The sequence below is a fragment of the Nerophis lumbriciformis genome, linkage group LG04 (genome assembly GCF_033978685.3).
Source record: "Nerophis lumbriciformis linkage group LG04, RoL_Nlum_v2.1, whole genome shotgun sequence".
NCBI lineage: Eukaryota > Metazoa > Chordata > Actinopteri > Syngnathiformes > Syngnathidae > Nerophis > Nerophis lumbriciformis.
Genome location: NC_084551.2, coordinates 22635001 through 22647125, shown reverse-complemented (window position 1 = coordinate 22647125; position 12125 = coordinate 22635001). Strand labels below are relative to the sequence as shown.

Genomic DNA, 12125 nt, shown 5'->3' with positions numbered 1-12125 from the left:
TGGAGGGAGAGTCTCCGCAGTGGCAACCAAGCCAGCCTGAGCCACCCGGAGTCACCGAACAGGTTCACCACACGGACATAAAAAAAGAACACGCACCCACACACACCCAGAGACAGACGACAAGGGGGGGAACACGGGGTCATAATATGTCTATGGTTTGTGCATTTCAGGGTACCGACGCTGCGGGGAGAGGGCTTCCCTCGCAGATGGCACCTCAAACCCCAGGGCCGGTGTGCTGGAGGTGCGGACGGCCCGGACACGTGCGCCGGGAGTGCTCCCTGATGGAGGTGGGGCAGGTGTTGCGGGTTGTCGGGCCTCCAGCACCCGCCCCCGATCGGGGGGAGACGTACTGTGTCCCGGTAAGGGTACAAGGGGGTACATATCGGGCGATGGTGGATTCGGGCTGCAAACAGTCCATGATCCACCAAAACCTGGTTTGGCCCGGGGCGTTGAGGCAGGCGACACGGGTGAAAATTAGGTGTATTCATGGGGATGTGCACGAGTACCCTATGGTGCCAGTGGAAATTATATATAAGGAACAAAAGCATAAGGTTAAGGTTGCCGTAAGCGCGCAATTTACGCACCCCGTAATTCTAGGGACGAATTGGCCGTGATTTAACCATTTGGTGACACAATGTGTGGGGTTGCGTTCACGAACAGTAGGCGAGGGAAGTATCCGCGCGGTTCTCAGCGGCGACGCGGCTTCATCCGGTGCTGCCGAGCGGGAACCGGTGGGGGCTTCGCGGGAGGCCCCCCCGGCCCCCCGGTGGCAACCTACTGAGGACTTTCCCCTCGAGCAGTCCCGTGATGAAACCTTGCGCGAGGCCTGGGACCAGGTGGATTATATTGACGGTCAGCTGGTGCGCCCAGGGAAAGCGCGGGTATTCCCCCATTTTTCAATTATTAGGGATAGATTATACAGAGTGGGCCGTGACACTCAAACCGGGGAGGAACACACCCAGTTGTTGGTGCCAAAACACCGCCGGGAAATGGTTTTCCAGGCGGCGCATTTTAATCCCATGTCTGGCCACTTAGGGTATGATAAAACACTTAATCGGGTAATGGTCCAATTCTATTGGCCAGGCCTCCGGGCAGACGTGCGCCGTTGGTGCGCTGCCTGCCCGGACTGCCAGCTGGTGAACCCAGCGGCCACCCCAAAGGCGCCCTTGCGCCCATTACCGCTCATGGAGGTCCCGTTCGAAAGAATTGGGATGGACCTCATCGGACCATATCACCCGAGCACACGGGGATACCGCTTTGTGTTAGTCCTGGTGGATTACGCAACGCGTTATCCCGAAGCAGTACTTTTGCGCTCCATCTCTGCCAAGAGTGTTGCGCAAGCGCTGTTTCAGGTCATCTCCCGAGTTGGAATCCCGAAAGAGATTCTGACTGACCAAGGCACGTCCTTTATGTCGTGCACGATAAAGGAACTCTACGGGTTACTGGGAATTAAAGCGATCCGCACCAGTGTATACCATCCGCAAACGGATGGGCTGGTGGAGAGATTAAATAAAACGCTGAAAACCATGATCCGTAAGTTTATGCACGAGGACAAACAGAATTCGGATAAATGGTTGGATCCCCTAATGTTTGCGATGCGGGAGGTACCCCAGGCCGCCGTTGGTTTTGCACCTTTTGAGTTGTTGTACGGCCGGAGGCCTCGCGGATTGCTGGACGTCATTAAAGAAAGCTGGGAGGAGGGTCCAAGCTCCAGCAAAAATGAAATTCAATATGTCATGGACATGCGAGCAAAACTCCACAAGGTGGGGCACATGTCACGTGAGAATTTGCTCCGTGCCCAAGAACGTCAGCGGCGCACGTATAACAGGGGGACCCAACTACGCAAATTCACACCGGGAGAAAAAGTACTTGTATTGCTTCCAACCTCAAACTCCAAATTACTTGCAAAGTGGCAGGGACCCTTTGAGGTCGCACGGCAAGTGGGTGATGTCGATTATGAGGTTCGGCGCTCGGACCGACGCGGAGACACTCAGATCTATCATTTGAACCTGCTGAAAGCATGGAAAGAGGCGGAGCCTGTTTCCATGGTGACAGTAGTGGGGGAGGAGGAGGAGTTGGGGCCGGAGGTCCCGCGCTCTGGCCCGGCCCCCCGGCTGTCCTGTGACGACCAGCTCACATCAGCGCAGAAGGCGGATGTGGCTGAGTTACAGCGGCGCTTCTCTGATGTGTTCTCCTCGCGGCCCGGTCGCACGGATCTCATCCGACATCATATTGAGACCAGCCCGGGGGTTACGGTGCGGTCTCGGCCATATCGGCTTCCCGAACACAAGCGCAAAGTAGTTCGGGAGGAATTAAAAACTATGCTTGAGTTGGGGGTGATAGAAGAATCCCACAGCGCGTGGTGCAGTCCCATTGTTCTGGTTGGGAAGAAGGATGGGACTGTGCGGTTCTGTGTGGATTACCGCAGGGTGAATGAACAATCACGGTTTGACGCGTACCCAATGCCTCGGGTCGACGAGCTCCTGGATCGGCTAGGCACTGCTCAATTTTTCACGACACTGGATTTGACCAAGGGCTACTGGCAGATTCCCTTGTCACCAGAGTCCAGAGAAAAACGGCCTTTTGCACTCCGGACGGTTTGTACCAATTTGTGACACTTCCGTTTGGCTTGTTCGGTGCGCCCGCCACGTTCCAGCGTCTCATGGACCGAGTGCTGCGGCCCCACGCTGCATACGCGGCTGCCTACCTGGATGATGTCATCATCCAGAGTAGCAGCTGGGAACAACACGTGCGGCGGGTGGAGGCGGTGCTCGAGTCCCTGAGGCGGGCAGGGCTCACCGCCAACCCGGCGAAGTGCGCGGTTGGCCGGAGGGAGGTACAGTATCTGGGGTACCACTTGGGAGGGGGACAGGTGCGGCCGCAGGTAGACAAAACAGCGGCAATCGCGGCCTGTCCACCCCCCAAGACAAAAAAAGAGGTGAGGCAGTTTTTGGGACTGGCGGGCTATTACCGGCGGTTCATTCCCCGGTTTGCGGACTTAACCGGCCCACTGACTGACCTCACCCGAAAGGGTGCTCCAGAACTGGTCCAGTGGACGGAGCAGTGCCAGCGGGGGTTTGAGAAGGTAAAAACAGCACTCTGCGAGGAGCCGGTGCTGCACATGCCTAATTTTGACATCCCTTTCTGTCTGCAGGCGGACGCGTCGGGCCGGGGACTGGGGGCGGTGCTGTCTCAGCGGGTGGGGGACGTCGACCGCCCCGTGCTGTATATCAGCCGGAAACTCTCGGACCGGGAGGCAAGGTACAGCACGGTGGAGAGGGAGTGCCTTGCCATCCGGTGGGCGGTCGGGGCCCTCCGCTACTACCTGTTGGGGCGTGCCTTCAGTCTCTGCTCAGACCACAAACCTCTCCAGTGGCTCCACCGCATGAAGGACGCCAACGCACGGATCACCCGGTGGTATCTGGCATTACAGCCCTATAACTTCCGGGTGGTCCACAGGCCGGGCGCGCAGATGGCCGTGGCCGATTTTCTCTCTCGGCCCGCTATAGGGGGTGGGGGGGAGTGAGCGCGGCCGGACGGCTGCCCGGCCTCAAATCTGGCGGTGGAGGCATGTGGAGAGGGGCGTGGTTCGCGCGTTCCCTGCGGGCGGGGTGTGTGCGGAGGCCGGCCATGAAGCAGCAGACAGGTGAGTGGATGACTCAGCTGGAACGAGTCATCTAATCACCTGTTCCTGTATTAAGCAGCGTCGGAGACCATGAGGCAGAGGGACCTGGAAAGCAGATGAAAAGCCACGGAAGAGTGCTGAAAAGCCCGAAAAGAGAGACATTGTGAGGAGGAGGAGAGCTGAAAAGCTGACAGAGACTTGTGTGAGAATATAATTAAAATAATTGTAAAACGCCGACCCAAAGTGTTGTGCCCTTTCCTGTGGTCCCAGAAGAACCCGAGACAGAGACGTCTTCACACCGTCGTTTGGACATTAGTTTTTCTGACGAAATAAACTAAACTAATATATCTTTATGTAGTTCTAAATATACTCCAGCTCATAAACTTACAATAACATATGTTTTTATTTTGTCAAAGTATATATTCCTGCTGCGTTTCCTGACCAGCAGGCACTCTAACACGCACCCAATGGTGCAATAAACGTAAAGAAAATATACACAAAAATACACAGAACGACCAAAAAAACTAACTTATTACCCTCATTTTGCCAAAATCTTCATCATTGGATCGACAACCACAGAGAAATTGTGACTTTTATGTGAAGTATGTCAACTGTGGTGGCTGCCTCCAATGTATTTGTAATCACTGCATGTATCACTCATTTATTTACATCTGCACCTTATTGCTCTTTTATCCTGCACTACAACGAGCTAATGCAACACAATTTTGTTCTTATCTGTACTGTAAAGTTCAAATTTGAATGACAATAAAAGGAAGTCTAAGTCATTATGTATTATTCTAACTGATCTTTCTTTTTAATAACCTGGTGTGTGAATAAGTGTACTTTTGTAGTTATTTCCCCATATTTTTGCACAATAACTCATATATGGTAACACTGGCGAGCAGTAGAGAACACAAAGTGATTTTAAGTGAAAAACATATTTTTCTTTATTCATTATTGACGTATCTATTGCCCCTCTATGATGCACTGTATATTTTTTTATGAGATGTCCAGTTAATTTTCACATTTATTATTACACCCACGATTTGGTTTCTTTTACTCATTCAATGTCTATTTGTATTTGTTTTTGACTTCCTCCTATACTGTTACCAAAGAGCATTATTTTAATTTTTCTGTTTTGTTTTGGTCAAACCATTTCTTAAATGTATCAATTTATTCTGTTATTGTTTGTATTAGCTTCTCTGCCATTGTTAGGCCGCAAACACCTCTGAGAGGGCCGCCAAAAAATATCTCTTTCTCAGCTGAGGTCCGTATGAGCTGCAACGGTACTCAGTTGTAATACACTTTTCCACCACTTGTGGCAGGAATGACAATCTGAAACTGGAGTCGTTTAAAGAGAAAGTATGGCCAACTCAGTTTCAATGATTGGACAAAAGGCACCCACGTGTCTAGAGGGTGCCATGTTTGCTACCAACTTTGAGCTGATCCTACATGTTTGGGGTGCTTCCTTGTTAGTTTTTTTACGTGTCAAAATGCCCTGTTGAACAGCATGGAGCTGCTCCACCTGCGAGAATTGTGGAAAGATTTTACATTGTTTTCATACTTGCCAACCCTCCTGATTTTCCCGGGAGACTCCCGAATTTCAGCGCCTCTCCCGAAAACCTCCCGGGACAAATTTTCTCCCGATTTCCAGCCGGAGCTGGAGGCCACGCCCCCTCCAGCTCCATGCGGACAAGGAAGATACAGCAATGGCGACGCCGACGACGAGTAAGATGAAGAAATACGCTTGTAAGTTCCAAAACGAATGGAAACAAGAATTTCAGTTTATCCAGGACAGTTCGAACGGATATACTCAGTCATGAACGGACAGCGAAGCACAAAGCGCAGCACCGGTCCCAGCCCAGTTATGGACCACCTCGCTAAATGGAGACCTGATGGTGTAACTTATGCCGAGACACAGATGGCTATGCTGATAGCTGGAAGCAACATCCCGTTCTCATTTGCGGATGTCTTCAACAAATCCGTGAAGGATATGTTCCCGGATTCAGAGATCTCTCGCCAGTACGCAAATGGCGGAACAAACCACGTTAAACCCAGATTCCGATCTAACAAAGGTCTTAATTCATTCTCTTTCTATGCCACATCAATGTGGAATGCGCTCCCAACAGGTATAAAAGAAAGGGCATCTCTATCCTCCTTCAAAACAGCAATAAAAGTACACCTCCAGGCAACTTCAACCCTAAACTAACAGATTCAACCCTAAACCCCGGATTGTTAATAATCAAATGTAAACAATCAAATGTAGATACTTTTCTTATGCCTTCTGATCTCTCTCTCTCTCACTATGTCCACTACTTGCTGTATATATCCCACCAAGTCAGACCGACACTGTTTCAATATCCATTTCTCTGTTCTCAATTGTTGATGACTGATGATAACAACCAAACCTAACCCCCCCCCCCCCCCCCCTCCACACCCCGAATTGTAAATAATTCAATGTATACACCCTGATGATTATCTTGTGTGATGACTGTATTATGATGATAGTATATATCTGATAGTATATATCTGTATCATGAATCAATTTAAGTGGACCCCGACTTAAACAAGTTGAAAAACTTATTCGGGTGTTACCATTTAGTGGTCAATTGTACGGAATATGTACTTCACTGTGCAACCTACTAATAAAAGTCTCTTATTTTTTTGTGATAGAGTGATCGGAGCACATACTTCTTTGTCAAAAAAAACATTCATGAAGTTTGGTTCTTTTATGAATTTATTATGGGTCTACTGAAAATGTGACCAAATTTGCTGGGTCAAAAGTATACATACAGCAATGTTAATATTTGGTTGCATGTCCCTTGGCAAGTTTCACTGCAATAAGGCACTTCTGGTAGATATCCACAAGCTTCTGGCAAGCTTCTGGTTGAATTTTTGACCACTACTCTTGACAAAATTGTTGGTTTTCTGACATGGACTTGTTTCTTCAGCATTGTCCGCACGTTTAACTTAGGACTTCGGGAAGGCCTTTCTAAAACCTTAATTTTAGCCTGATTTAGCCATTCCTATACCACTTTTGACGTGTGTTTGGGGTCGTTGCGCACCCAGCTGCGCCCAAGACCCAACCTCCGGACTGATGATTTTAGGTTGTCCTGAAGAATTTGGAAGTAATCCTCCGTTTTCATTGTCCCATTTACTCTCTGTAAAGCACCAGTTCCATTGGCAGCAAAACAGGCCCAGAGCATAATACTACCACTACCATGCTTGACGGTAGGTTTGGTGTTCCTGGGATTAAAGGCCTCACCTTTTCTCCTCCAAACATATTGCTGTGTATTGTGGCCAAACAGCTCAATTTTTGTTTCATCTGACATCATATGGACCAAGATAAGACCTTCATATAGTGAAACCACACTAAACAACAACGACAAGGACAATGACCCCAAACACACGTCAAAAGTGCTAAAGGAATGGCTAAATCAGGCTAGAATTAAATTTTGGAATATCCTTCCCAAAGTCCTGACTTAAACGTGTGGACAATGCTGAAGAAACAAGTCCATGTCAGAAAACCAACAAATTTAGCTGAACTGCACCAATTTTGTCAAGAGGAGTAGTCAAAAATTCAACCAGAAGCTTGCCAGAAGCTTGTGGACGGCTACCAAAAGCGCCTTATTGCAGTGAAACTTGCCAAGGGACATGTAACCAAATATTAACATTGCTGTATGTATACTTTTGACCCAGCAGATTTGGTCACATTTTCAGTAGACCCATAATAAATTCATAAAAGAACCAAACTTCATGAATGTTTTTTGTGACCAACAAGTATGTGCTCCAATCACTCTATCACAAAAAAATAAGAGTTGTAGAAATTATTGGAAACTTAAGACAACCATGACATTATGTTCTTTACAAGTGTATGTAAACTTTTGACCACAACTGTATATTATTTAGTTAGGATGTATTTATTTTATCATTATGTAATCGTATGTAATTTTTTTCTTCTTTAGTATAAAAAAAATGTCAGTGTGTCTTTTCAATCCATCCATCCATCCCATCCATTTTCTACCGCTTAATCCCTTCGGGGTCGCGGGGGGCGCTGGAGCCCATCCCAGCTACAATCGGGCGGAAGGCGGGGCACACCCCGGACAAGTCGCCACCTCATCACAGGGCCAACACAGATAAACAGACAACTTTCACACTCACATTCACACACTAGGGCCAATTTAGTGTTGCCAATCAACCTATCCCCAGGTGCATGTTTTATAATGATTGTCTTTTCAATACAATCATTATATTTCAGATGTATAAGCATTAAAGTGGCATAAAGGGTAAGGAAATGTGAATATGACACATTTATTTTGATGACCGTCAAGAGAAAATCGGATTTCATCTATAGTATTTACACCATTTCATCAAATGAATTAAATGTGTCATGCTTATGTAAATCTGTGAAACAGAATGGAGAAGTTGCAGCGCATGCAGATGGGAACGCTCCTGTGTATTTGGAGAGAAACATACCATGTCTCTGTAGTCCAAAGCGTCCATAGTCTTTACCCTGTATGAAGCCTTGTAACACGTAGCTTCCACCCTCAGGCTCGGCTGAAACCTAGCAGGAAAAAAAAAAGAAGAGCAGAACTGAAGAGGGTGTGTTTTGATTCAACCACGTGTTAAATTGTGATTTTTCTTGACAGGCCTTGACAATGTTGTATCTGCGGCACACAAACCATCAAGCACTAAACATCCTGTGTTTAGTGCAACAGTCAACGCATCCTTTCATGATGCATTCAAAATGACACTTTTTTGTTGTTGCTAGAGGCTAAACAGTAGACTATAAATAGAATGTAGTGTGCAGCATCTGAGTACAAACCAAGTGATAAGTAGTTTAAAAAGCACCACGTGTGGCTCATCAGGATTTTGTGTCCCTTCTCTGGCGACTGACTGATTTAGCAAATTGTGCGATGCTACTGATGCACAGCCAGTGTAAATATATGCAAGCAAAAATAGACAATGAGCTTCTTTGTGTTCATTCTTTCTGCAAATGCAGCCTTCATTCTGGCGCTTTAAGTAGGATTATGGAACACATTTATCCGCGAGGATGTATTTGATTTTGTCCTGGGAATGCTTGTTTGGCAACAGCAGAAATCAGTCCACATAGTCCAAAATAATCTGCTGTCAGAAAAAAAGCAAGATTAGCAATGTAATATGGTAGTTAATACTTTTGTACATTAATCACACACAATGTGACTGCTGATCACAGTAGTAAACACAGCAGGCACTATTTGTGACAGAGGAGTGGAACGCTTAGTTAGGTGAATTGCTCAAGGGCACTTCGGCTGTAAGCGCCGGCATAGGCGCCAATCCTGTGGGTGCTTCGGGGCCCAAGCATCTCTGGACCTCGCCGAGCATACACGTTGGATTGATGGCAAATTTCAATCTTTAAATACATTTTTGAAAAATCAATATTGTTGATGTTAATTTAGTGACAAATTTGGTCCGTTTCACTTAATCAAACAGTAACAAAACACATAGTCTTAAATTAACAGAGCCTAACAAGAATTTCAATGTGCCCGATAAATAATTATAGAAACTATCATCTTGATTTTGAACACACTAAAGATGAGCGAAAGAAGGGCATACTTTCTCAACAGCCATACATGTCACACTAAGGGTGGCAGTATGAACAATGCCAACACTGTCATATACATGTGCCATATAGTGAAACCACACTAAACAACAACCACAAACACAGTTTGGAAGAATATTTGCACCGCAGGACAACATAAAAACTACAGAACAAATTCCCAGAATTCCCTGCAGCACCAACTTTTCCAGGACGCTACAATATAAACAAACGCCATTGGTGGATCTACACCTAACATCCACTGTAATGATACCACGTAAAGTAGCATATCTAGTCGATACTACTATGGTTACATCGATATTTTTAACATCACAAAATCTTCTTTCGTTTTTTCTAAATTTATATTATGTTTATAAACTCAGGAAATATGTCCCTGGACACATGAAGACTTTAAATTAGAGATGTCCGATCAGTCGATAAATGCGTTAAAATGTGATATCCAGAGGTGGGTAGTAACGCGCTACATTTACTCCGTTACATCTACTTGAGTAACTTTTGGGATAAATTGTACTTCTAAGAGTAGTTTTAATGCAACATACTTTTACTTTTACTTAAGTATATTTATAGAGAAGGAACGCTACTTTTACTCCGCTACTTTTATCTACATTCAGCTCGCTACTCGCTACTAATTTTTATCGATCTGTTAATGCACGCTTTGTTTGTTTTGGTCTGTCAGACAGACCTTCAAAGTGCCTGCCTTACTGGTGACGTTTCACTTCGTTCCACCAATCAGATGCAGTCACTGGTGACGTTGGACCAATCAAACAGAGCCAGGTGGTCACATGACCTGAAAAACTTATGGGGGTGTTACCATTTAGTGGTCAATTGTACGGAATGTGTACTGTACTGTGCAATCTAATAATAAAAGTTCCAATCAATGAATCAAAAGTGTGAAGGAAAAAAGATACTTTTTCATTCCAACCATACATCCCGTCAAAAGCCTAAAAACTGACCGCACATGAGGACGTTCCTGTCTTCACAATAAAAGTGCCGCTCCATCGCGCCTGCGCTTTCAAAATAAGAGTCTCCGAAAGCCAGCGCAAACAAGCTAGCAAGCTACGGAGTTTGACGCCAATATATTTCTTGTAAAGTGTATAAAAACGAATATGGAAGCTGGACAACTAAGATGCCAAAAACTCACCACTTTCATGTGGTATTAGACAGAAAGGAGGAACTTTTCTTCTCCTCCATTTGAAAACGTGGATGTTATCATCACGACTGTCTGATTACAATCAACGCAAGTCATCAGAATCAGGTAATACACCAACTTATATTCTAGTCTTCATGAAAGAAAGGAATCTATATGTTAAACATGCATGTATATTCATTAAAACACCATTAACATGTAAACAAAAACAGCAAAATAAATACATATAAATAAATAATATGAATTATATACTGTATATATCAATGTATATGTATGTATATATCAATGTATATGTATGTATATATGTATATATATATATACATATATATATATGATATGAGTGTGTACCGTATTTTCCGCACTATAAGCCGCACCTAAAAACCACAAATTTTCACAAAAGCTGACAGTGCGGCTTATAACCCGGTGCGCCTTATATATGGATTAATATAAATATTTATTTTAATAAAGTTTCGGTCTCGCAACTACGGTAAACAGCCGCCATCTTTTTTCCCCGTAGAAGAGGAAGCGCTTCTTCTTCTATGGTAAGCAACTGCCAAGGTAAGCACCCGCCCCCGTAGAAGAGGAAGCGCTTCTTCTTCTACGGTAAGCAACCACCCGCCCCCGTAGAAGGAGAAGCGCGCGGGTATTACGTTTCCTTTCCTTTGTGTGTTCCATGTTGATATACGACTCCATGCGTGCCCACATCACAGATGGTGTCAAAAAACAAGTGAAGCACACAAATACAACACTCGCCGTCATTCCGGGTGGATTAACCAAAGAACTCCAACCGCTCGATATTGGTGTCAACAGGGCACTTAAAGAACGACTGCGAACGGCGTGGGAACAATGGATGACCGAAGGCGAACACACCTTCACTAAGACAGGGAGACAGCGCCGGACGACATACGCCAACATCTGCCAGTGGATCGTAAATGCCTGGGCGGATATTTCGGTCACAACTGTGGTCCGAGCTTTCCGGAAGGCAATGACTTCGACGAGACGGAGCCGGCCATTTTGGATCCCGTATTCGCCCAACTTTTTAATTCGGACACCGAAGGAGAAGAATTCGAGGGATTTATGAATGAAGAATAACTTCAGAAAGTGAGCGTTATGTTTATTTTGTGTGTTGTGACATTAACGTTCGAGCAACATTAAGTTATTGATGTTATTGCTCTGCACTATTTTGAATTTTACTATGTTTGTGATTGCACATTTGCACATTACCGTACATTTTGGGAGTGAACAGAGTTGTTAGAACGCTGGTTTTTAATATATTATTAAAGTTTGACTGACCTATCTGACTGTTTTTTTGACATTCCCTTTAGCGCAGTTAGATGCGGCTTATAACACGGGGCGGCTTATAGGTGGACAAAGTTTTGAAATATGCCGTTCATTGAAGGCGCGGCTTATAACCCAGGGCGGCTTATGGTGCGGAAAATACGGTATGTTACTCATCAGTTACTCAGTACTTGAGTAGTTTTTTCACAACATACTTTTTACTTTTACTCAAGTAAATATTTGGGTGACTACTCCTTACTTTTACTTGAGTAATAAATCTCTAAAGTAACAGTACTCTTACTTGAGTACAATTTCTGGCTACTCTACCCACCTCTGGTGATATCGGAAATTATCGGTATCGGTTTTTTTTATTATCGGTATCGTTATTTTTTTTGTTTTCCATCCATCCATCCATTTTCTACCACTTAATCCCTTCGGGGTCGCGGGGGGCGCTGGAGCCTATCTCAGCTACAATC

At 45.4% G+C, this 12125-nt stretch overlaps 1 protein-coding gene across 2 annotated transcripts in view; it reads right to left on the bottom strand.

Moving 5' to 3' along the window:
* The window catches only part of LOC133597770 (CUB and sushi domain-containing protein 3-like), a 589433-nt gene that overhangs the window by 17020 nt on the left and 560288 nt on the right, over nucleotides 1-12125 (bottom strand). For both annotated transcript variants that reach the window (XM_061950753.2, XM_061950761.2), the window contains exon 68: nucleotides 8102-8189. In XM_061950753.2, coding sequence (XP_061806737.1) covers nucleotides 8102-8189 — 88 coding nt within the window. The remainder of the gene's footprint in view (nucleotides 1-8101; nucleotides 8190-12125) is intronic.